General features: G+C 32.9%; 3 protein-coding genes across 3 annotated transcripts; all 3 read right to left on the bottom strand.

Moving 5' to 3' along the window:
* Positions 1 to 2,027: 2,027 nt before the first annotated feature.
* Positions 2,028 to 3,744, bottom strand: LOC145576200 (ferritin-like catalase Nec2). Its single transcript, XM_081633980.1, has 3 exons — positions 3,317 to 3,744; positions 2,799 to 3,024; positions 2,028 to 2,396 (listed from the first exon to the last, which is right to left on the bottom strand). The coding sequence occupies exons 1-3, from the start codon at positions 3,742 to 3,744 to the stop codon at positions 2,028 to 2,030; spliced, it is 1,023 nt and encodes a 340-aa protein (XP_081490106.1).
* A 6,076-nt stretch (positions 3,745 to 9,820) lies between these two features.
* On the bottom strand, positions 9,821 to 12,012 carry LOC145576197 (ferritin-like catalase Nec2). The gene is made up of 3 exons (XM_081633978.1): positions 11,547 to 12,012; positions 11,103 to 11,328; positions 9,821 to 10,329 (listed from the first exon to the last, which is right to left on the bottom strand). The coding sequence occupies exons 1-3, from the start codon at positions 11,984 to 11,986 to the stop codon at positions 9,949 to 9,951; spliced, it is 1,047 nt and encodes a 348-aa protein (XP_081490104.1). The 5' UTR covers positions 11,987 to 12,012; the 3' UTR covers positions 9,821 to 9,948.
* An 11,488-nt stretch (positions 12,013 to 23,500) lies between these two features.
* On the bottom strand, positions 23,501 to 25,600 carry LOC145576196 (heavy metal-associated isoprenylated plant protein 35-like). Its single transcript, XM_081633977.1, has 3 exons — positions 25,419 to 25,600; positions 25,217 to 25,292; positions 23,501 to 24,753 (listed from the first exon to the last, which is right to left on the bottom strand). The coding sequence occupies exons 1-3, from the start codon at positions 25,473 to 25,475 to the stop codon at positions 23,861 to 23,863; spliced, it is 1,026 nt and encodes a 341-aa protein (XP_081490103.1). The 5' UTR covers positions 25,476 to 25,600; the 3' UTR covers positions 23,501 to 23,860.
* Between the last annotated feature and the right edge of the window lie 932 nt (positions 25,601 to 26,532).

The following is a 26,532-nucleotide window of genomic DNA, read 5'->3' as shown; positions in this document are numbered from 1 at the left end:
TTATTTTGGAAGGAAAAAGTATTTTATTTTTGTAAGAAAGGAATGAAAATATTATACTTTGTATTACGTATATTAAATATTCTCTAAGAAGATTTTTTGACAAAAAACAAAAAAGCAAAAAAAAAAACACTTTTGGTGGAAAAATTTTTAACCAAAAGGTGACACGTGTCATCTTTGGTTTCGCCTTTAGTATATAGTTATAGATATATAATATTTCTACATAATATCTCTACATCAAAGATACTACGTATTAATCATATTATCTCAATTCCTAACGTAATTTATTTGTGACTTCAAAAAAAAATAAAAAAAGGTTGGTCTTTGTACTGTACTTGTTCTATTTCTCTAATAATCTAATACTATATTGAATTAATTCTTCCTAGCTAGTACACAACTTTAATTATTTTTTATTATTCTCGATACGTACATAAAAATTATAAAAGTTAATTAATTAGTTGATATATTGAAAATTAAATGGAGACAAATCTAATAACATTCCACAAAATTATACTTTTTCTTAAACTTATATAAATCATAGTAGCCAAAGTATTATGTAATTAAAATTATTCAAAACAAAATAAACATGACATATTCAAAATCAATTTATCGCAGTTTAGTGGGGATATGTGACTGCGGGAATAGTATGGATTATCTTATACAAGTAAGAGTTTTTATTGCCAAAAATTTAAATTAGTGGGCATAGGCACAACCCAAACTCACATGCGCTGCCTCTAAGTCATGCTTGCCACAAGGGCGAGTGATGAGGATCGATTCAAGAATCAAATTGAGAAGGGATCAAAGGTTTAACCACCTAAGTTATCCTTTATTATCACTCTAAAATAACTTATTTTAACATGTGTGTTTAATATATATTGTGGCGGAATTTTAAGTAAAAATGTGGCCAAGCATAGCCCACGGTGCGGTATACACAATGATGTTGTGCCTGACTCCCTGCCCCGTATCCCTGTGGTGCCATATTTTTTTCATGCCACCAAACGGCCGTTGGACCAGCCATTTTTAGTTACTTAAACTGACCCAAAAAAAAAAAAAAAAAAACATTAATGTAAACACTATATATGGACACAGAGAAGATTATAAAGACTAATGAAATAGTTACGTGTAGGCATGTTTAACTAAGTTATATAAATTGTAAGCAAAATCAACGAAATTATTTAATGGTACGTCAACTTTGTTACGAAGAAAGTGTGCTGTCTTGATTTAATTTGGCCAGTGGCGATGGCTGATGAGATGAGCGTGGATTTTTTTTGTAGAATTGCTTTGATTTATGATTGATTGAAAAATTAAGAAAATGGTAGAATTCCCCCAGTAATGTTAATTCAAGGCTTCAAGCTACTTGTATAGTGCTTTAACTATGTTAAAAGTGTACATTGTCAATAGTAATAAGCAAATTTAAATACTTTTGTAAAATAATAATGGAGGTATTAAGTATAAAATTCACTAAACATAAAGCAAATCTATTGATCTGACTATTACTAGGTCCCGTTCAATTTACTTTACAAAAATATTTAGTAAAAATAATATTCAGTGGCATGGGTACTAATCTAGTTGCTTAATAACCCTACAACACACGTCACATATTTATGTGGGTATATGTGACACGTATATAGTTATATTACTGATATAATTACTCTCTAACTAAGTTCATGCATATGCAGACATATCAATGTCGTACATAAATAATGTCTTTTTTCACAATTTTAATTAGTTTTGACTACATTTACATTTGTATGTGTAGGCGTGTAGCATATAATTCTTTGTACAGAATAAAAATCAGAATAATTTTATTTAGTAAGTACAAATATCATTATACAAGTACTCCATACATTTTATTCTTTAAAGTTTATTACACAAGTTTAATACTATCTCCGTTAAATATTATGTACAACTTTGGAATTTTTATATCTCACAAATAATAGTCCAAAGTTACACATAATAATTAACAGAGGTAGTATAGTAGATAATTATTACTCCGTAATTCATATGTATATACAATATACGATTAAATCTTACAAATACGACCTAGCAATTTGACCATTACCCCCCTTGGGGTAAAACCCACCAGGAACACGCTCATCACCAGTATCATACAAAATCCTAAGTATTTCTTCAGGGGATCGTGCATAGGAAATTGAGTCAGCATTCGCCGATAAGATGTTCGTGGAAGAGTTGCCCTCAGCTCCGAGCTCCGGTGGGACTACGATGCCTTCGTCTTTGACGCCGCACTTACCAAGGTTGTTCCTTAGAGTTGATATGCGATTTGTAAATTCTGCCACGGTAAAATTATATGGTTGTACTCTGTTCCTTTGTCTCTCGTATAGGTACGTCCTAATTACTGCATCTTGTCCACTTTCAACTCCCAATAGTCCTGCTAGGAGCTGCTTAACAATAAATTTTAATCAAAGAAACCGTTAAGAGTTGAATCCAATGATAACGTGTTCACAAGTCTAACAAGTTCAGATAAAAAAGTTCAAATAAGATAAAGGTAAGAAAAAATGAAAAATACTTTATAAATTAATAAGTTCAAGTAGTATACTGTAATAAAAAAAGCAAAAACTTTTGTGTATATCAAACGGTTTAATTTTAATTAGGTAGCTTTCAGTTGATTTGGGATAACTTTTAACCTTATTAAGGCCAGGGTAATTAAAACCCCGATATAATTATAATATGTGAATGGACAAGGGATAAGTTGTATAAAAGTAATATAATTACGTATGATAATTTAATGAATGAAACATAATAATCAGACGTAATTAAGCAAAAGAAAACAATTATCTTACCCTTCGGGAAGCATAACCTTTGATTTGTGAGTTAGCACCAACATAACCATTAAGTCCCAAGAAAGGAATTATGTAAGACGCCAACATGTAGCTGAGATTATCTCTGTATGGATCAAATGGAGGCTCGAGATCTCTTTCAAACGCTTTATTTACGATTTTTGCAAAATTTTCTGGACTTAAATCCATCAACGGCCTTGGTAGTCCTCCAACCGTCTTTTTTATTATCCTAATAATAATACAAGTAAGATAATATTAGATGTTAAATAAAGCTTTAATACATAAGAAAATAAATTAGACTATTACAAATTAGGTCAATACTCGTAGTATGATCGATGCACAAATATATGATAAGTAATTAGCTAATTGGTTAGTTCGAATCCTTTACAAATATGGTTATACTTGTAATAACTCTATTATGAGACGTACGTACACTACGTGAATTAAATATGATAACTTGCTATTATATGACATAAGAAATAACTTGTGATTAGTATGAAGCTAGGGTGCAATTTGAAAACCTCAAGTGTCCAACTTCTTCATAAGCAAATTCTTTGATTATATTTTCAGTTAAGTTGTTAAGGTTAGCCTTTCGGACCCCGATTGGAGGTGGACCACCAAGGGTTAGCTCAGGGGCAACCTTGTCGAGGCCAAACCCTAGTGCACCCCACAAGAAGAAATCAGCTTCCAAATGCTCTATATTTTGAGCAAACTGCAACAAAGAAATATCAATATCGTAAACAGGAAGCACTCTAGGTGGAGTAGGTGATTGACAATTTGTATAATATCTATCATAAACCGGTTTTAAAAGGGTTAGAATATCATTTGGATCGTAGGGATTTAAATTAATACTCGGGTATACTAATCTAATCAACCCTAGGAAAATTAGGATCACTAACAACATTTGTGAGAATGATAATGAAGGTAATTTGGATACAATACTACTCATTATTTTAGCACGATGAATTGAAAGATTTTGTGTTTGTTTAGAAGGGACTTTGAGATGTTTTTGTCTACGTGAAATTCAAGTAGCTTGTATATATACTAGTCTATCAATTAATGGGTCTTAAGAGCTGAGGGTCATTTTACTAACGTTCCTTGTTTTTCTACTTTTTTTTTTTTTTTTTCTAAGGATTAAGCAACAATTATGGCTTTATTAGTACTCTGTACGTTTTTTTTTTTTTTTTTTTTGAAAGATGATAATACATCTTGATATGAACGATCGATATAATCAATCATGTGCATTGTGCATGTATTATCTTTGGCAAGTTTATTCTTGTATGTACTTAGGGCATCAAGGTGATCTTATTGTGTTATATGTTAGATAATATGTTAATATTATCTCGTAAATATTCTGTAAAATATATCTTGTGTATTTTAGGTTATTCTCATGATTAGGTTGTAAACCCTATATATATTGATTTAATGAGAAAGCCTCCTCCAAGGAGAATTACACTATTCTACATGGTATCAGATTCCTCTTAGGGTTTTTCTATCTTTCCTTTCTCCAAACCCTAATTCGATCTCTTGGACCTCCATAGCCGTGCCTTTTCACCTACCCGTACCTTCTGCCCCTCATGGTCGGTGATGATCTTACCCCTCCTCCACCTCCCAAAAACACCCCTCTCCACCCAGCATTCGCCGTCAACAACATCAAAGCACTCATGCCCGTGACTCTCGATCACGCGGACGCTCAATATGCTACGTGGGTTGAACTTTTCCAAATCCATGCTTGTGCCTACAATGTTACTGATCATATTGATGCAAAGGTTAAGCGTCCAACGGATGTCGATGATGCAACGTGGAAGAGATTGGATGCAATTGTTAAACAATGGATATATAGCACTATTTCCAAAGACCTTGTTAACACTATCATGAAACCGGGTGCTACGGCTCAAGAATTATGGACCCGACTCGAAGAACTGTTTCATGATAATAAGCATACTAGGGCAGTGTATTTGGAGGAACAACTTTCCACCACAAAACTTGAACAATTTGCTAACATGTTGGAGTATTGTCAGCAAATCAAAGTTCTTGCGGATCAACTTGCTAATGTTGATTGTCCGGTCTCCGATCGAAAGATGGTTATGCAACTTATTTCGGGTCTCACCAAAGGCGAATACGACACCGTGGCAGCCATCATCTCCCAAACTGAACCCACTCCAAGCTTCAACAAAGCACGCTCCATGTTTCTCCTCGAAGAAACTCGGCAAAAGAAACAAGAAAAATCAGGCCAACAAGCTTTGGTGGCCCAATCCAGTCAAGCCCAGTCCAATACTGTCGGGTCACAACCCAGTTCACAGCAGCCGGCGGCCGATCAGCGTGGTGGTGGTGCAAGTCGTGGACGGGGGTGTGGTCGTGGAACCAATAACAAGCCTAAAGGCCGTGGAAAGGGTCGGGGGAACAATAACAATAACCAGCAGCAACAACAATCTGGCCCACAATGGCAGGCCCAACAACAACAAGCACCCCAATGGGGTGGGCAACCTTTTTGGCAACAGCTTCCAAACGGGCAGTGGGCTTCACCACCCTGCCCGTTTCCTACCAGTCCGGCCCAGCAGCAGTATCGCGGGTCCAGCCCCTCTATATTGGGCCCGCGGCCTTCTCAGCAGCAAGCTTATTATGCTCAGCCCAGTTATGGTCAACTAATGACTCCCACGGAATTCGGCCAAGCCTACAGCTCCATGAGTCTTCAGCCCGCTGACAATGGATGGTACATGGATACGGGGGCCTCTTCTCACATGACTCGTGACTCGGGTAAACTTTCTAATTTGTTTAATTTGAGCATTCCTCAATTTATTTTAGTTGGTGATGGCAAACGCATTCCGGTTAATGGTTATAGCAATTCCACTAACCCTACACCTAATCCTCCTTTCAATCTCAAAAATGTCCTTTTTGTCCCTAACATAATTAAAAATTTAATTTCTGTTAGGAAATTCACTTGTGACAATTCTGTGTCTGTTGAGTTTGACCCTCTTGGTTTTTCTGTGAAGGACCTTCTTTCGGGGACAATTCTAGCGAGGTGCAATAGTGTGGGGGACCTCTATCCTTTCTCATCAGTTTCCGCATAAAATGACAATCGTCATCTATCTCTAGCTGCAATCTCTCCTTCAACCTGGCATCATAGACTTGGACACCCTGGCGATCCTGTTTTTGATTTTCTTAGGAAAAACAATTATATTCGTTGTAATAAGAGAAATAGTTCTCAATTTTGCTATTCATGTCCTTTAGGAAAACATGTACGGCTTCCTTTTAAGCCCTCTACTTCTATTACTTTTTCCCCTTTTGATATTATTCATATGGATTTATGGACATCTTCTATTTCTAGCAAATTGGGTCACAAATATTATTTGGTCTTACTTGATGATTTCTCTCATTTTCTTTGGGTGTTTCCTATTAAATATAAGTCCCAAGTCTATGATATATTAATTAATTTCCGAGCATATATTCGAACTCAATTCGAGAGGGACATTAAAACTTTTCAAAGTGACAATGGTCGTGAATTTGATAATTCACCCTTCCGAAAATTTTGTGTGAATAATGGCATAGTTTTTCGATTCTCTTGCCCAAATACCTCTTCTCAAAATGGCAAAGCCGAAAGAATCATTCGCACAATAAATAATATGTCTCGTACTCTTCTTTTTCATGCCTCTCTTCCACCGTCTTTTTGGGTTTATTCCGTGTCTATGGTTGTCTACATACTTAATATTCTTCCTTCCACAACCATACAAAATAAAACCCCCACCGAGGTTCTTTATCGTAGGTGCCCCACTTATGATCATCTTCGCACTTTTGGTTGTCTTTGCTACCCTAACCTTAGTGCTACGGCTCTTAATAAGCTCGCCCCTCGGTCTACCCCATGTGTCTTCTTGGGTTTCCCTTCCAATCATCGTGGTTATTTGTGCTATGATTTATCTTCCAATAAAATAATCATTTCCTGTCATGTGACATTTGTTGAAGATCATTTCCCTTTCTCTAACATTCAACAATTTAAACAAAGTGATTATGAGTTTTTGGATTATAGTGACAATTCCAATTCGTTGCTAAAACATTACTGCCAAATTCCTCAAAGCACAAACTCCACTCAAACACAAGGCCCAAGCCCAAATCTCACTAATCCCACAAATCCCATAATGCCACAAACTTCCGTGGACTTACAGTACACTCCGCAAGTGGGTTGCGGCTCACCTTCTCCAACCGCAGGCCCCTTGCGGAGCCCACTGTCCAGCCCCCATTTTTCCTCTCCTAGCCCACCTAACTCCCCTGTTTCACCATCAATCCAATTCGGCTCTCTTCCTTCCCCAACCCCGGTCCAACAAACTCCACAAAATCAGCCCAATCCTCAACCTTCACACTCCATGGCCACTCGTGCTAAGTGTGGAATATTCAAGCCTAATCCAAAATATCAAGCTCATGTGACAATTCCCGACATTTCCCCTTTGCCTAAAAATCCGAAAATTGCCATGCTTGATCATAATTGGAATGCCGCCATGAATGAGGAATTTAATGCTCTTACTAAACAACATACTTGGGATCTTGTTCCAAGACCGGAAGGAGTGAATATTATTCGGTGTATGTGGTTATTTAAACACAAATACAGGGAAAATGGAGATTTGGAGAGACATAAAGCAAGACTTGTTGTGAATGGCAAGTCTCAACAGGTTGGTGTGGATTATGATGAGACTTTTAGTCCCGTAGTGAAACCGGCGACTATTCGTACTGTTTTGAGTATTGCTATGGGTAGGGACTGGCCTATTCATCAGCTTGATGTTAAAAATGCGTTTCTTCATGGTAATCTCAAAGAAACTGTTTATATGCATCAACCACCGGGATTTGTAGATCCCAAAGCTCCCACTTATGTTTGTCGGCTCAATAGATCTCTTTACGGTCTCAAACAAGCCCCACGGGCTTGGTATCAACGGTTTGCTAATTATCTGATGCAGATTGGTTTTGTTTGCAGTACAAGTGATAATTCCCTCTTTATTTTGCGACATGGTGCTAATGTTGCATATCTCTTGCTCTATGTTGATGACATTGTGCTTACAGCTTCCTCAGAACAACTCAAGAGTGATATTATTGCTCTCCTCAAGTCTGAATTCTCCATGACTGATTTAGGGAAGTTGAGTTACTTTTTGGGTATTTTTGTCACCCGAACGAAGGACTCTATGATTCTTTGTCAGAGTAAGTACGCAGAGGAAATTATTCACAGGGCTAAGATGGACAATTGCAAACCGGTTGTTACTCCTGTCGATACTAAGTCGAAGCTTAGTGCTCATGACGGTGAGCCAGTGCAGGATCCCTCTCTCTACAGGAGCCTTGCAGGTGCGCTTCAGTACCTCACTTTCACAAGACCTGACATTGCTTATGCCGTTCAGCAGGTTTGTCTATTCATGCATGCTCCTAGGGAACCTCATTTTAACGCTCTTAAGCGTATTATCAGATATATAAAAGGCACTTCTGATCATGGACTACATTTATACCGTTCTGCGCCTACGAGACTTATTTCTTATACAGATGCCGATTGGGGCGGCTGCCCGGACACTCGACGATCCACTTCAGGGTATTGTGTTTATTTGGGTGATAATCTGGTCTCATGGTCTGCAAAACGACAAGCTACATTGTCCAAATCAAGTGCCGAAGCAGAATATAGAGGTGTCGCTAATGTTGTTTCTGAATTATGTTGGCTTCGAAATTTACTACTCGAGTTACATTGCCCTATTAGACGGGCATCCTTGGTTTACTGTGATAATATTTCTGCCGTATACTTATCCTCTAATCCGGTACAACACCAACGTACCAAACACATTGAGATGGACATACATTTTGTACGTGACAAGGTCGCTCTTGGTCAGATCAAGGTTTTACATGTTCCGTCCTCATATCAATACGCAGATATTTTCACGGAAGGTTTACCTCGCCAATTGTTCTTAGATTTCAGAGACAGTCTCAGCATTCGACCTCCTCCCGCTTCGACTGCGGGGGTGTGTTAGATAATATGTTAATATTCTGTAAAATATATCTTGTGTATTTTAGGTTATTCTCATGATTAGGTTGTAAACCCTATATATATTGATTTAATGAGAAAGCCTCCTCCAAGGAGAATTACACTATTCTACATTATACGTCTTCTGTTCCTCTAATATTGCATAATGTTGAGTTTATAATGTTTTCCTAAAAACTTTAGTCATTCATATTTTTAATTCTCGATATATAAAAATTATGCATGAAAATTTGATGTATTGAACGTATAAATCACAACGAGAGTATTATTAAATTGAAATATGAAATTATATTCATTTTCAGATGGCAACTTTGTGGGGATATATGAATGTGATATGATGGTGATAGTACGGGTCAGAAGAGCTTTCAATTCACTACAAGAACATTGATTTTTGGCAACAAGCTAAGTTTATATTACGCAACAAAGAAAAAATTTGAGCTGGCTAACCTAGTTCCGTCGCATGGCCCATCCCACTACTATAGCCACAGAAAAGATACTACGTAATAAATATTTATGGAATGGTGTAATTTCGTGTAGGCATGTTAAACAAAATTATTGTGTGCAAAATCAAAACCATCTAATTCAATGGGACGAAATCAAAACCATCTACATTTTCTTTTATTACAATTACATGCACTTGTGTTCATTATTATGTAAAATATTGTTACATTATTCAAATTAGTATTTCTAGAGATTAAATTTTTATCATTTCTAATATTAAAATTGTGCACTGAAAATGGCGAAAAGCACTTTATTACATACTTTTTTTTTTTTTTTTTTTAAGTTGCAACACTTCTCTTTTCACGCTCGCCAATACATGTTTTCAATCGTTTATATCTTAATTACCAATATGTAAAAATTATAAACATTTGATATTAATATTGTATAAATCGATACGAATCTAACAAAATCCCACATGACTATATTTTTACTTAAGCATAAATCGTTAAATCTAGTCAAAGTGAAACAATTGAATAGTATAAAACTCAGCTGTTGCAAGTATAAAAAACGGAGGAAGTATATATTAAGAAATGGTTGGATAATATTATATTGCATGATGGAAAGGAAGACTAATTACTACTAGCGCTAATAATATAATGAAGCATATCTCTAGTGTTTTTACAAACTTATTGAAGAACATAAATAAACTAGCTAGTATTGGTCTTTAAGGTACATCCTAGCAACTTCACCATTAGCTCCCTTAGGGTAAAACCCACCAGGGTGGTGCTCATTGCCAGTTTCATACAAGACTCTAAGTATTTCAGCAGGTGTTCGCGCATAGGAAATCGAGTCTTGGTTCGCTGATAACACATTGGTGCTAGTCCGACCCTCAGCCCCAAGCTCCGGTGGGACAACAACACCTTCGTCTTTGATGCCACACATGCCCAATTTGTTCCTTAGGATTGAAATACGCTTTGTGAATTCTGCCACGGTGAAGTTGTATGGGTACACTAGTTTCATTCGTCTTTCGTATAAGTACATCCTAATTACTGCATCTTGGCCTGCTTCATTTCCAAGTAATCCTGTTAAGAGCTGCATAAAAATCAATTCAATATATAATCAAATTGGAACATACATTGTACGACTCTTATGCTTAAGTTGCCAACTATATATGTACACAAAGGGTATAATAGGATGCTAATGGTCTCAAAAAGGGGTATAAATTTGGATGGAAAAGATTGGACTTTTTGCAAGTAAAATCTAGTCCAATTTATATATGTTTGGACTTTTTTTTTTGAAAACTTAAGCCCAAATCAAATACAATCCTATCCCATCCGAATATCTGATACAAACAAACAATTTTTAACCCTTGGTTTAATTTACACACAAGAACTGGAATCAAATCCCGGAGTTTAACTTTAAAGTGTTGGTTATTTGACTAAATGGCTTATGTATTTCTATAGCAAGTATGGAGTACTAGATAAGAAGGGTAGCTCCTTATACCAATTATGGTTAATTTGTCACAATCCACAAATCAAATTCCAAACACATTTTTAAATGGCCAAATGATCAGTTGCATAACGTGACTGATAACTATTAATTCTACTGTACTATCGTGCTAAAAGTCTATGAAGGGTAGTTAGCCAATTAATCTATATTAAATACTGTATTCATATAAAGGAAAGCTTTAAGTATGATGTACTATTCATCATGCAAGCAAAATTAAATACAAGTAAGAAAACAAATCATAAAATACAATTAAGCTAATATTTGCTCACTCCATTTTTGGAAATGTAATAATTCGTGTTTGATATGTGAACAGTGTAGTGGAACAACTAATAAAAAACAGAGAGCGTATTTCATACCCTTTTAGTAACATAACCTTTGATCTGCGGGTTAGCACCAACGTAGCCGGTAAGTCCCATGTAAGGAATAATATACGAAGCCAACATGTAGCTAAGACTATCTCTGTATGGATCAAATGGTGGCTTTAGATCACTTTCAAATGCTTGATTTACAACCCTTGCAAAATTTTGTTGACTTAAATCCATTAATGGCCTTGGGATGCCTCCAACTGTCCTTTTTAAGGCCCTAAATATATAAATTTTAATTACAAAAAAAACGGAGAAAATAAATTAATTAGAATTAATAGAGTATAAAATATATTCCTAGGCCTCAACCATCAGCTTGCTATAAGATAAATTTAGTTTGTTAAAGAATCATTATAACCAAAAGTTTAAGCTGATTATAAATATGTAGGGTTATGTATTGATTAAATAAATAAGTAGGGCATAGTATAATTTGTTAACCTCAAGTGTCCAACTTCCTCAAAGCCAAATTCGGTGATAATACCCTCAGTGAGGTTGTCAAGGTTGGCCTTCCGAACTCCAATGGGAGGCGGACCGCCAAGAGATAGTTGCGGGGCAACCTTGTCAAGGCCGTACCCTAGGGCACCCCACAAGAAAAACTCATCTTCCAAATGCTCTATATTTTGAGCAAACTGCAATTGCATTATATCACTTTTGTAAATGGGCAACACAAAAGGTGGGATTGGTGGTTGGCAAGTAGGATTACTCGGGTTGTTACTATCATAAAATGGATCATAAAGGCCTAGATCATCACCCGAGGTATTGTAAGGGTCCGAATCAACACCCGAGTACACAGAATTGACCGCCCCTAAGAGAGTTACAATTATGATTAACATTTGAAAACATGATAATGAAAGAGATTTGTATAAAAGAAAGGCCATTTTAAAGGAAAGATGAGAAAATTTTGCTAATGTGACGATTGCTTTAATTTGTGAGATTTAAGTAAGTACGGAGTAACTCATATATATACAGGATGAATGAGATCATAATAGTCATATACTTGTAAATTATTGTTGTTTAGACAATGATGTTTAACTTACATTGTTTTTACTAACTAAAACGTTACTTGTGGGATTAATCGACCTTAATTGTGTTTGTATGTATGTGGGATATGTTATGGTTATATGATAATGATAGATTGAGGATAAATTGATCGGTTGGTTGCTTTCATCAATTTAATAGATTAAGTAATGAAGACTTTAAATCTTTAATTACACTTCTACTCTAGGGTTAGTCCATAGCTAATAGTTCTTTCAATCTTAATTAATTAGCCACGTTCTTAAATTTAATCTTCCCAAAATAATAATCACTAGATATAAGTCCGTGCGATGCACGGTTCTAGTAATCATTTTATTTAATTTGAAATTGTGTATATTTATAAAAATCATTTATTAAATATATGGATAAAATTCCTAATATCATAAGATAATTTTTTTAATTTTAACACTAAAGTTATCTTTTGTTGTTTTATTTATTTTATGTGATGCTTGAATTTAAAATCCCAAACCTTATTCACTAATTTTGCTTATGTGACAATTTAAATTTTTAATTCAAAAAAGAAATGAAAAATCTCGTTTTTTTATTGATTAAAATAAGTCTTTTGCCTATGCGTTTATTTAATATACTCGTTCTGTTTAAAATATTAGTCTCATTTATAATCGTTTAACTATAAAATATTATGGGAAATTAGTCATATGAGATTTAGTTTTATTCGTCTCGATGAGTACATTATTAAAATCAAACTTTTACAATATTTTCTAGGGAGAGATTAAAGATATTTGCGATTAACAATTTGCATCCATATATGTAAAAAAAAAATTATTATTACTTTTTTTTTTAAGAGAATATTATTATTGGTTTAAATAATTTAAATTTTAATTATTCTCTATTCATTGTTTTTACTTATGTGTTAACATTCTTAAATCTTATTCGTCACTTTTGCTTAGGCGGCGAGTAAATTTTTTAATTCTAAAATAAATTATTAATCTAATTTTTCATTGGACAAAATAATACCTTTTCTTATGTGGCGCCCCAAATGCTCCCGAAAAAATGCCTACTTTATTTATATATATTAGATTTTTCTATAATATATATATATATATATATATATATATATATATATATATATATATATATATATATATATATATATATATATATATATATATATATATATATATATATAGTATTGACTAAGACTCCAAAATTAATACTCACTCTATTTCAAAATAGATGCCCCATTTTGACTGAGCAAATATGCTAATGTAAAATTTTGACCAATAAAATCTTAATTATCAATAAAGAAAAATTATATTTTTATTTTTTTTATTTTTTTTTCAAAACTATACATTAAAACAATTCCAATAAGTACTCACAAGACTATATTTTTCTTATGTATAAATCGGTAATGTTGATCAGATTATGTGAATAGCGTAAAAAGTCAAAATGAAACATTTATTTTAACATGAAACGGAAAAGATCGACCACCTAAATTTAAGTCGAAAATAGCGTTACATTTTTTTTAAGCATCTATCTATTGCCGATTGTCTAATGACAAGCTAATGAGCTATCGATAGGGTGTGGATATCGCATAAAATTAGATGCTACATAAGGTCATAAATGGAGTATACAATGAATAATAGAAAATTTAATTTCATGCTATAAGCTAGATAAATGTAGTATGAAAACTTCTCAACTTTCAATCAAGGGAAACGGGATGAAACAGACGAAACAAGATCCTCCATGCACATAGGATTAGTAATCCGTTATTAATTTCAACTAATTTATTTTGTCGAAGTTTTTGCATCGATTGATGAAACCCAAGAAATAGATTCATTACTATCCTTTGTGATTCCTATCCATACATCATATCATATTATAACTAATATATAAAGCTAAACTTTTAGTCAGGTCACGAGACAGCGACACTTGGCGTTTTAACTTTTCGCTAAGTGTAAAACGCCAAGTGTCGCGCCACGTTGGATAGATTTAAATAGATTATATAGGATAAAAAAAAAGTTAATTTAGAATTCTATTTGGATAGAATTTTAGGATAAAATTGTTAGTTTAGAATTTTACTTTCGATAAAATACCAATATTTCAGATTTACAAATTGAATTATAATTTTATTCAAAAAAATTATTAGATTATAATTATCATATAAATTTATTTTTCAAGTCATAATATTTTTGGAGCGAAGGAAGTAGTTTAAAGTGTAAAACATCTATTTGTAATATATACTAATCGGTTAAAATAATATAATTCACCACTAATAGAATTTTATTACTACGTAGACCTTGTCAATTAGGGTCGGGTTATGAGGCATCTCAGATTGGGTCACTTCAGGTTATGAGTCAAGAAATGTTCAACCCTTGCCCAAAGTTTTGGGTTCGGATCAACCCAACGGGCTTTGAACATTTATTTTATTTACTTTTTTTTTTAATGTATTAACTCGAACATTTCCACCAACATTAGTATTAGTCATTACATGCCTACTAGATAGCAAATCGTCACAATAGCACATCAATTGCTAACTAATTTTATATCAATGATATATTTTAAAGTTTGACATATAAATTAAAAATTTATTTTAAAATTTAATAAATAATCCGGACATCGCACGGGCACAAAACTAGTATACAAATAACTTACAAAATTATCAACTTGTTTTTTTTGATATTTTGTGTTGAATAAAACAAAGAATTGTTGAATAATCGTTTTCCTCAACCATGATCAATGAATTGAAATTAAACTTCTGTATAACCATAATTTTGAAATTAATGAATGTATATACCATGCATCTTACTACAAGCTTAATTATTGACGTTAGCTAACCTAACTTGTTAAAAAAATCAATATTAGAACCAAATTAAAGTTAGCAAATTAAGTCTTGATACATGCTTAATTGTAAAGTCTTATGCCTCACGTAAATACCAATATAGTGGCAAAACATTTCGTTTAGAGGAATAAGATCTTTTAACAATCGTGCTTATTCGAGTATGCTAACAAATGTTGTGGGGGAGACCTCAAAATCTTAGTGATTGAGTATATATAAATCAATCTTGAGCTTGTACCATCAGTTTAAATCCTTGATTAAATTGGTCGATATGACATCAAAAATCAGTGTAGCACACGGGTTTAATCTCTTAATCTCATCTACCCCCTCCCCCCACTTTCAAGTGGAATATTTTGAATTGGATATAAGGGAGTCCATGCTACATTTAAGTTTAAACACAAAAAACTCTCATGTGAAGGAGTTTCATAAAGTATGTAAACTAATTTTGACCTTCTACCATTAGTTGAATTTTTTGGTTGAGTTGGTCTTACACCTAATATATATATAATGCTTTAAATCTTATGCGTTTGTGAGTTTATGAGCCAATGATTTCAAGTTGAGAGATGATTTTAGAAGCACGATTGCACATTTGTAAGTTACATTCATTTTTTATTTTATAAGAAAAATATAAATTAGGTGGGTCTCAAAACGACAAATACTAAACTAAGTTAATTTTATGATACCTGTTCTCCGTACTAAAAACACCTAGGGAAAGTATTGTGTAGAACGGACTCATGTGAGTCCGGTCATACTAAACAGAAAAAGAAAAAAAAAATCTTAATTGTCAGAAATTAGATAATAATGGTCGATATTAGAATAAAAGTGTCAGTTTTTAGATAATAATGGTCAGATATTATATTATAAGTGTCAGAAATTATATTATAATTATCATATATTAGATTAAAAGTGTTAGAAATTAAACATTTATAGTCTGATATTGGTTTATATTGATCAGATATTAGACAAAATATTTCAAGGCAATCTTGAAATCAAATTGCTTCCACAAAAAAGGACATTCTGCTTCTTGCAAGTTTAGCAGTAACCCTTTTATGGTAGGTTTTGGAATTTGCGAGATCATTTTGTCTCATACCAAACTTGCATGAGCTAACATGGTCTTCAACTATTGCTCCAATCATGTTTTTCGCGTACTCAACAATTGGTATAGGACTTTCAATTGCTTGGATTATCGCGGGTAATTGATGGTTTTACTCTTGAATCAGCTTTCATTTTTTTTTTTTTTTTTTTTTGGGTAAATGAATGTGTAATTAAGAGAGTTTTTCGCTAAAATGTATAAGGGAAAGGAGGGAGGACTACACTAACAGGAGTAGAGATGAGCAGAGGAGAGAGAAAGAGAAGTGGAGGGACGAAAGAGATGGTGAGCTGGCAAAAGATTTGGGAATGGCGGCTAAAGCGGGCAGTGGAATTGGCTGATTTGGGTGGTAGTAGGTGGGGGATGAATGTGTGCATTATAAGCCAGACTCACGTGAGTCTGTTCTACACAAAACTTTCTCAAAGACCTAATGGGTCAATAAGTCTATTTCACTTTAGAGAGCTATTAGATTAAACACCGTGCAATGCACGGTTGTTAAATAATTCTAATGACAATAAATTTTACCAAAAATAATGGATATAAATATTATAAATAGACTTAGTAGTAAAAAGTATGAAATATTGTGAAAGAAATTAATTAAACATATAATAGTTATAATGACAATTTGATATTTAAGAATATTTATTTTAGATCTTATACAAACTAAAAGTCATAATTTAATTACAACAAGTTTTTTTTAGTAAGCGGTTTTTGAGGAAAAACTTTTTATAATATTTTGCCAAGTGTTATCTAAGTTTCACCTTTAGTATAATGTAATTGATTGATAAAGACAAAATTTACTATTTTTTTTTATTTTTTTTTGTTTTTTTAATTTAAAAAGAGCTATAAAGACAAATTTGTTGACCGAATTTGATTTAATTCTAGGCAACAGCTCCAAAATTTTCACTAAGATAAATTGTGCTAAAAATATAAGATAAGGGGACAATCTGAATCTTACACCCACAAAAAAAAGAGTCAATAGAGTCAACTATTGACTTTAATATCTAACTTTATTCAAACTTTGGTTTGGTAGTTGATACGTCCATTACATAAAACACGGAGTATTTTTTTGGGAAAACCCTGGTAAAAGAAGTTTGGGCTCTAGATGCGTTAAGGATGTAAAGCCCAACAAGTTGGCTACTAAACATCTAAACGACTAAACCCAAACTGTTTTAGATTTATAGTACTCTTCCGTTCTACTCCCTCTGTCCCTATTTTTTTTGCCCCATAGTTAATTTTTGAGTCAACTTTTAATAACTTTGATCGCAAATTCCCATTAATGTATAAGAGATAATATAATCAAGTGGGATCTTGTTGGATTCGTTGAATTATATATTTTATTAATATCAAATTTTTATAATTTTTACACTTATAGATCTTGAGATATATATGTTTTAACACGCTTCTCGAACACCGTGAAAAGTCTAATGAAGCAAAAAAAAAAGGACAGAGAGAGTACTACGTATTTTACATACCCAAAAAAGTGGAGTTACTGTAGACAACAAATAATGTTCATATGAGTTAGCAATTCATTTTAAACCTTTATCCTAAAAAGAACAAGAACAACCACTAACTTAATGTGGAGCTATAATGAAAGGTTATTCTTGAATCTTTGATGATATGGAATTATAAATCATATACAAATAACACAAATAATCTCAAGTACTCATATTGGATATCAATTCTACAACTTTAACAACTAAAATTGTTGACCAGATATAAATGTAATTTTATCCTATACCATATAGTCGTAGTAGTTTACAAATATTTTAGTCAATGTAGGGGAGGAAACAACAAGATGACACACCTCTTTTCCTTTTCTTTTTCATTCCTTTTCCTTCATTCCTTTTTGTTTTTGGTGGCTTTCATTCTCATTCTTCTAATAGCAACAGAAAAACTATTAACAAACAACCTTTTAGAAATTGCAAAAGATTTTCTAGAAAATTCAAATGGAGAGGCTTCATAAGAAAGATATCCCATGTATTGGATTCCTTTATCTAAGGGAATCCGATTCCTGCTTCCAACATGAGCCACTATGTCACTATGTGCACATAGCCAAAAAGTCTGTTTCTATGTCTCATGATCAACTGATTGAATTACAAATTTACAATCAATTGGCGTAAGTTGTATCATATGCTCTGTACCATTTATATATATATATGTAGACATGTACTCGTAGTATGAAATTAATTATGTGCTCGTTTTTGTCTTACAAACTCATTAACCTCGAGAGGACGGCCTATTAATGTATTATGTATACAATATAAGTATACATAATTTTCAGTTTAATTGATTTCTTAAAAATTATGATCTTGTAAGTATGTGAATACATTTTAATGACCAATTTTGTTAAAAAATAATCAACATGTCAATTTTTTTTTTTTTTTTTTTTTTTTTGAAACAATCAACATGTCAATTGAAACTAACTGTTCCATACTAAAATTATATGTAGTAGAAGAAAAGAAATAAATAATAACTTGTGAAGTATAAGGTTAGTGGACTAATTCATCTATCATTAATTGGTTTTAAGATGGAAGCTTGTTGAATTTGTCAAACTCTGCTCTGATGTGCAATTCTATATGACCCTTTAAAGTTTATCAAAGTCTTAAAGAGATTTAAAAGTATCATTTTTTTTTTCTTAACTATCTCAATCATTTTCATGCTGGCTAAGACGTTAACCATTTTTCACATATTTAGCTTAGCTTAGGCCCCGTTATTGACACTAACTAGCTTCTTCAACTTTTTGATTCACGAATGTGTAACGATAATGATACCACTCTGACTAGAATATTATGACGACTGGGTAATATAATTTTAATAGGAATAGTTACAATGAACTTAAATGTAATTTTGTACAACAAATTATAAGTGTGATACTTTCGCTATCCCATTAATTTGAATATCGGTCCATGTACAAAGTTTTATTAAGGGAAATTTGTTTAGAAAAACCTTTTAAAATTTTTTAGGTCATGAGAAATCAGTTTTAAAATTTTTTTTGTTCAACACAGTCAAATGAGACTTTCCAACGTTGACTCACAGTTTCACACTATTCCGGCATTGATCACCCTTTTCCCCTCACGTGACTCTTAAATCTCTAATCACACCCCTTTCCTAATTCCACTCCCTTTTTTCTCCAATTACACTGTCTATCTCTCCTTCTCTCTCTCCTCTCTGTGAACAAGCATCTAGGCAATTAATCCCCTCTTTGCCATGGCTGCAACATCATCAATGAATAAGTGCATTCAATTTACAACAACCTAAAAACAGTAAATTTAATTTAAAAATTGATTCTTTCTTTTGTTTCCGTAAAAAATAGCATTGATAATTTAAAAATCAACCCACTCGAATTTGTCACAACCCCTCTGGCCAGTTTCATGATCATAAAATTTGCAGGTAATAAATTTCCTCCTAGGATTATCATGGGTTCATGAAGTCCTCTTCGCAACAGGAAATCCACACCCACATCACAAATCACCTCCTCAAACCATAATTGAGAAAGTTTAAAAAGGGGGAAAACCCTAATTTCTAATCAACTTTCAAAACCTTGAGAGTTGGACAAATTAAGAACTTACCTCTAGTCGAAACTAGTTGGAATACCTTCAATTGCTTCGAATTCATTGGACTCCAACAATAGCTTGTTCATAGAGATGAGAGAGAGGAGAGAGAGTGTGTAATTAGAGGGAAAAGGGGGGTGTGATTAGAAATTTAAGAGTCACATGAGTGGCACATGAGGGGAAAAGGGTGGTCAACACCGGAATAGTGTGAGTCGATGTCGGAAAGTCACACTTGGTTGTCTTGAACAAAAAAAAATATTAAAACTAGTTCCTCCCAGCCAAAAAAAATTTAAAAGGTTTTTCTGAACAAAATGTTCACTATAAAAGCTAGGTTTTTCTGAACAAATTTTCCTTTTATTAATAAGAACTAATTTATGCTAGGATTATCTGTCCATACATTTTTGTATTGAAAATACAAGAATATATGATGGTAGTTACTAGTTAGTGATGTATTGTATTATTACTTCTTTTTTTTTTTTTTTTTTGGGAATAGTACTCGTATTTTATTTACAAGAATATGTGATGGTAAGTACTACATACTCCGTGTCTCCATGTATAGATGAAAATGTCTTTTATCACTAGACATATGTATCACTTCATATGTACTGTTTCAAATTAGTACACAAGTTTAGCTCATGAATTAAACCGTATATTAAACAAAATTAAATGTAATTATTTTTTTCTTATTAATTAATAAATTATAATTAGTCAAAGTAAACTTTATAAATAATATCAATAGTCAAATTGTATCAATTAATTTAAAAACAAAGGGAGTAAGTCATTTGATCATAAAATTGTAATTTGTAGATGGTAATTTGAAAAGTTTTTATAGTTATAACATATCCAATTGTATTGTGTACATATCATCATACATACAAATATACAGGTAAAAAAAATTTGTCATTTGCAAATCATGGGTATGTCAAAGTAAGTGAATAATTATCCAACAGAATAAACCTTATAAGTAAAGGGATGTTTCTAGATTTTGATGAAAATGAAAAAGATGGAAAAAGAGAGGAAGTGGTGGGGAAGAATTGCATTTGTGATCTTCTTTCTTTGTCTGAATCAATTCACAACTTTTAAGGAAGAGGGGTGGACATAGATTGGTATAATTGGCTATTTCCACCTTCTTTCCTAAGAATATCAAATAAAATTTTGCTTCTTTTTACTATGTCATTTTTATTTTGTAAAAAAATATTTGAAAAAATTTGATACAATTAAATCTTATATTAAGGCCCTGTTCACTTTGCCTTAAAAAAATAATTTCATTTCAATAAAAATAATTTCAGTTTAGTAAAATTAATTTCAGTTTAGTAAAATTAATTTTAGTTTAGTAAAAATAAGTTCAGTTCAGCAAAAATAATTTCAGTTCAGTAAAAATAATTTCAGTTCAATAAAAATCTGTAAACCTAAAGAAGAAATATAATAGAAAATCAGTAAAAATAATTTCAGTTCAGTAAAATTAATTTCAGTTCAGTAAAAATAATTTAAGTTCATCAAAAATAATTTCAGTTTAGTAAAAATAATTTCAGTTCAGCAAAAATAAGATGAAGTGAATGGGGTCTAATACCTATTTAATAACACATTTTTCTAAATAAAATTTGTTTTTATTACATTACTAAAGATGACTATGATTAAAATTGGTATATGAATAGTAAAAATGAATTAAACGTATGAATTATTATGGGACAAAGGAATAGTATTATTATGGGCACATTTAAATTAGAAAAATGCTTTAAGGGATAAAGAAGATATATGCTAAATATATTTGAGTGGAAAATTTAATGCAGTGTTGATATGTAACAAGGCTAACGCCTTTTATTTCTAATTTAGGCCCTATTCACTTCACCTAATTTTTGCTGAATTGAAATTATTTTTACTGAATTGAAATTAGTTTTGCTAAACTTAAATTATTTTTACTGAAATTGAAATTATTTTTACTAAACTGAAATAATTTTTGCTGAACTTCAAATATTTTTACTGAACTGAAATTATTTTTACTAAACTGAAATTATTTTTGCTTAATTAAAATTATATTTACTAATTTTTTTTTATTTCTTCTTTAAAGTTACTGATTTTTACTAAACTAAACTTATTTTTACTGAATTGAAATATTTTTTAGAAAATATTTTTTTTTTAGGTAAAGTGAACAATACCTTAGTAATTTAGGATGAGTAGTACCTAATATGTGCACGGAAATGCTTAAGCAGTTCACAATTTTACAATAGACAATAGGATATGGCATTGTACCAATTACAATTTTATTGTTTTAAACCATTACAATTTTTTAACTAATTAACCAAGTAAATAATTCCGTAGATAAAATTCATAATCATTGTGGGTGAAAAGACCTAAACAACCTTAAAACTTATCTTTAAACTAGAAAGTTTGATGTATGCATTACAATTTACAAATACAAACATTAGATATGATTACAAAGCCAAACATGCCTTCACCTGCTTTCTACAAAGTTGGGTAGGAAGACCAAAATATTATTGGTACCAAAGTCACTGCATTGCACCATGCGTGGACTTAGACTTCTTTCATTGGATGTACGGATGTACCATGTCTGCTTCATATTATTTGCAACTCTCTTATTTACTCAAAACGGCTACTACATAACACGTGCAAGTCACTAATATTTTCTTTCCCTTTTATGTTGTCATTTATCTCTATTTCTCTTCTTATCATGGAAGCAATTATCATTTATCTGTATCTCATTATTAAAACTGGCATTATATCTATGTGAGAGAAACATAAAAACAGCGCTCTCAGAAATATGTTTAAATCACTTTTTATTACCAAACCTACTTATATTATTTAATTTTTTCGCTAATTACCAAACATAGCGTTAAATTTTGCCATATCATTACCATAAAAAGAAAAAAACAATGAGAGTTATTAGTAGTCAAAACCTAGAAATGAGTAGTTGACTCTTTCCAAGTCATTAAAACTCAAAAGCAAAAAAGATATCCTTTACCAAACGAGTGACATAATATCAAATTGAATTACACCTAATATTGGAGTAGTACATTAGTACTAGTACTAGCACTAGATGAAATTTTATCAGTGGAGTACTCCATTTATTTGAACTCAAACTGGGTTTAGTTCTACTTTGTAGTCATTTACTTTTAGGTACTTTATGTAACACCTCTTTTTACTTTGTCAGTTGTAATGGTTTAAGCTCTTTTCCAGTGACTCAAAACTCAAGGATAAATCTGTGACTGTAATTCACCATTATGCATTTACACTCCCCAGTCTCCAACAGCTAGAGCTTTTGTTCAGTCTTTGTGATTTGATACATTGATATTTTGATCTAATCTTAAAGTTAATCTGAAAATCACCACTTATTATTCCTTAATTCATGTGTGTTAAATGATTTAACGTATAATGTATGAATCTGAATATGAAAGAGACATATCCATCCTGCCTTCATGTTATCCTCATTAGAGATTGAGGTAGCGGAGTAGTGACAATATTTCTTGCTTCATATTTGTAGTCTATTGATTAGGTTTTATAGGGCTTATACGAGGGAATTACCTTCTCTACCTCAAGCAAGTCATCTTCTTCACCTCTTAAAAAATATTAATATTACTAGTCATTAGTCATCGTCTAGACCAAGAACCACCACCTATGACACCTGCAACACTCCGATCCCCATCCTAGCCTCGTAAGCCACCAAATCACACAACTAGCCAGGCTGCCTGAGCCACCACCATGCCTCCACCCGAAAACGCAACATCGGAATATAAAAATGATCTATCTATTGGCGGCATCCACTACTAAAGGATGTTGCCTAGGTGGAGAGAACATTGCTAAAAGGGGTACAATAAAATTCCCCATTGATTATTTTCAAAAAGTAGTTACAATTAGTGGTTGTTGGCTAGTTGCAAAGTAAACTAGGAAAATTTAATCCTTTACACCATCCATTATAGTGATTAGACCATTAGCTAAAAGCCAAAATACACTTTACATTAAAAAGGGGGTGTGTATACATTAAACAACTAACAAAGAACTTACTAGAACCAAAATTAGCACTAGTTTTAACAATGATAAAATCTAAAAAAAAAAAAAAAAAAGTGAATAAAGAAAATTAAACCATCATTTGAAGGACCCCCTTATTTCTCCTCAAATTGGCACCTAGATTAAGATTATACACATTACTCGTAGTAGTTAAATTACCAAAATTACCACCCACTTTATACGAGTTGTATACATACATATACGATATACGATATCCATATCCGTTAAATCAAATAACCCGCTTCGTTTCCTCTCACATAACGGAGCAAGCATTCGGGTTCTCATCACTAAAAATTTCAAACGAATCGGAGGGTGGAGCAGCATGCGGATTCCAATCAGACGGCGAAGGACCCTCCACGTCACCCCCGTGATGTACATACGCGTAGGAATACGGCGGGGGCGCAGAATAGTAGGAAGCAGTGTAATTGCTGCTAGGATACGCCGTATTGTAACTAACAGCGTACACTGGCGGAGGCGCGTAGTATGTAGTTGGTGGGTACTCGTATACCCGAGTATTTGGCGGGTGCTGACGTGGCGGACTCATGTTTTCCGGGTACGGGTTCGGGTTTGGATTTTGATTTGGATTTTGCTGAGGTGGAGGTTGTGATTCGCCATTTGGCGGTCCACCATTAGCCACCTGCTCCGTAACTGCCTCACCATTCAAACCACCACCTCCACCACCGTTGTTCGGTGTCGCAGCGTTGTTTGTAGTGTTATTACCATTTTGCCCTCCTTTCTTCTTTTTCTTCTTCTTTTTAGCTCCACCACCTCCGCCGCCGTTTCCCGGTGGTTGTTGAGAATCTCCGGTGGCCGGAATATTCGCTTCGAATCTTACTTCTTTAACTTGTGGTTGTTGTTGTTGTTGGGGTGGATTATTCTCAGGTACTTTCTGAGGTTCTGCGTTATTATTCTGTTGCTGTTCTTCAACAACATTTGGGTTTTGGTTTTGGTTTTGAAATTGTTGTTCTTGTTGTTGTGGTTGTGGTTGTTGCGGTTGTTGTTGCTGTTGTTCGTTTTTGTAGAAATCAGGCCATAACTCAGCATGTTTACCAGATTTTTCAAGCTTTCTTAAAAGAGTGTTTGCATCAACGTTTCCTGTAACCACCACTTTGTGTTGCCTTGTATCCACATCTATTGTGTAAACTCCTGCAAAAATTTCATGCAATTTTTGCAAGGAATTCAGCATTTTATGATAAAAAAATGAAATTTAAATTACTCTGTAATATAGAAAATGGGTAGAACAAAAAAGATCGGAGAAAGTACATAACAATAGCTTTTTTTTTTTTTCTAATGGGTATGAAACAGAATTTCAGCATTTTCAGAGATACAGATGGAATTTAATTCAGCCCATAATTACTTTGTACAACAGAAAGTAGGTAGAACAAAAAAAGAACGGAGAAAATAAGGTCAAGAATTTATTTTTATTTTGTAGCAGGAATAACAAATTCATACATTTTCTTGAAGGAACAAAAAAAAAAAAAAAAAAAAAAAACAGAGACCCAGATAGAAATAAGCTAAAAAAAAAAAAAAAACCTTTGAAAATTAAATTATAGAACAACAAAATATATAAAAAAAAAATGAAAATATGTGAAAAATGTTTGTAAAATACCTTCAACGCTGTGGAGAATTCTCTTGACTTTCCGTTTACATCCTTCACAATGAATAGAAACTCTTAACACCCATGTCTGAAGAACAGAAATAACAGAGGACTTAATTAGTTAGAAATTAAATACTCGGACTTTCTAAATTAATAATTAATTAAAAAAATTAAAAAAAAATAATTAAGAAATGGAATAGAAGAATAAAAATACCTTATATTTGAGAGGTTCAGAGTTATCAGGATCAGGGCATTGAGGAGGGGCAGCCATTGAAGAAGGTAAAAAGACTAAAGAGATGAGAGAATGAAGGAAGGAAAACAATAAGAGAGAAAGTTAAGAGAAAATGATATTAAGTGAGTAGAACTGTAGAATGAGAATTGAGAAATGAGAAGTGGGCTGACAAAACAAAGTTGGAATTGAAAGGAATAAATTGAGTGACTTCTATTTAATTGGAAGGCCAACCCTTTTATTTCAATTGGAAAGTGCCTTCTATTTAATTAAATAAATAATCATTTTCATTTTTTCTTTTATTTTGCTTAATGATTTTTTGTTTAGTTTTGCACTAAATTTTGTACTACAAATCCTCATATTGCTTTAATTCTTTATTAAAGATTTGACATCTGGCATAACATTGGGATATTATCATTGCTCGAGTACTAACGAAAAAAAAGTTTGGTTTTATGAATTTCGTGCACTTCGCATTTTGGCATTCAATTTATTTTAATTTTAATTTTAATTTACTATCTGTTTTGGGTAATTTTACCCATACCACGTGGGCCAATCAAGTCCTGACACGTGTCATACTTTGGTTGGTCCGAATTGGACCAGTCTCCATTTGACACGTGTCCCTCTTAGAGTTTGAGAGAAAAAACGGCTTTCAAGGGCCCAAATCCCGAGAAAGCCGTAATACGGCGCAGCCCAGCAGAGCTAGGTCAGAGTGACCTAATAAGGGGCACGTTTCCCCATTACCCTACAAATAGGGAGATTTCCCCATTTTCGGGACAGGGAATTAATTATTATAGCAGACCCTACATTCTCTCACGTCAGAGAAGCATCTGATCTCGGAATCCGAGAACATCTTATTATTCATTTTTCCGCATCTTCTCCTACATACATCCAAGTACTAACTTGACCGTTGGAGGCGGAGCTCCAAACACCCGGAGTCTCCGTTGTTTTGCAGGTACAGGCGCAGTCGGATCAGTCCTCGAGCTGTAACTCTCCCGAGGGACAAAAACACCCAAAAAACTATCTCTATTTCATACTCTCTGCGTCCCTTTTTTACATTCCTGCTTACTTTTTTGAGTATTTTAAAATTACATTCCTACTT

Source organism: Chenopodium album, chromosome 13 (genome assembly GCF_948465745.1).
Source record: "Chenopodium album chromosome 13, dcCheAlbu1.1, whole genome shotgun sequence".
NCBI classification, from domain to species: domain Eukaryota; kingdom Viridiplantae; phylum Streptophyta; class Magnoliopsida; order Caryophyllales; family Amaranthaceae; genus Chenopodium; species Chenopodium album.
Note: the sequence above shows the minus strand (reverse complement) of the source record. Positions and strands in the feature narration are given on the sequence as shown.

Bases quoted from the DNA above. Each gene is read 5' to 3' on its own strand.
- LOC145576200 (XM_081633980.1), bottom strand. From the start codon at position 3,744: ATGAGTAGTATTGTATCCAAATTACCTTCATTATCATTCTCACAAATG. The intron at 3,025-3,316 runs GTTTTCAAATTG...TATTATTATTAG, and splicing joins GAAGAAGTTGGACACTTGAG to GATAATAAAAAAGACGGTTG. The intron at 2,397-2,798 runs GTAAGATAATTG...ATTGTTAAGCAG, and splicing joins AAGGTTATGCTTCCCGAAGG to CTCCTAGCAGGACTATTGGG.
- LOC145576197 (XM_081633978.1), bottom strand. From the start codon at position 11,986: ATGGCCTTTCTTTTATACAAATCTCTTTCATTATCATGTTTTCAAATG. The intron at 11,329-11,546 runs GTTAACAAATTA...TTATATATTTAG, and splicing joins GAGGAAGTTGGACACTTGAG to GGCCTTAAAAAGGACAGTTG. The intron at 10,330-11,102 runs GTATGAAATACG...ATTTTTATGCAG, and splicing joins AAGGTTATGTTACTAAAAGG to CTCTTAACAGGATTACTTGG.
- LOC145576196 (XM_081633977.1), bottom strand. From the start codon at position 25,475: ATGGCTGCCCCTCCTCAATGCCCTGATCCTGATAACTCTGAACCTCTC. The intron at 25,293-25,418 runs GTATTTTTATTC...TCTGTTCTTCAG, and splicing joins CTGAACCTCTCAAATATAAG to ACATGGGTGTTAAGAGTTTC. The intron at 24,754-25,216 runs GTATTTTACAAA...AAATTTTTGCAG, and splicing joins AATTCTCCACAGCGTTGAAG to GAGTTTACACAATAGATGTG.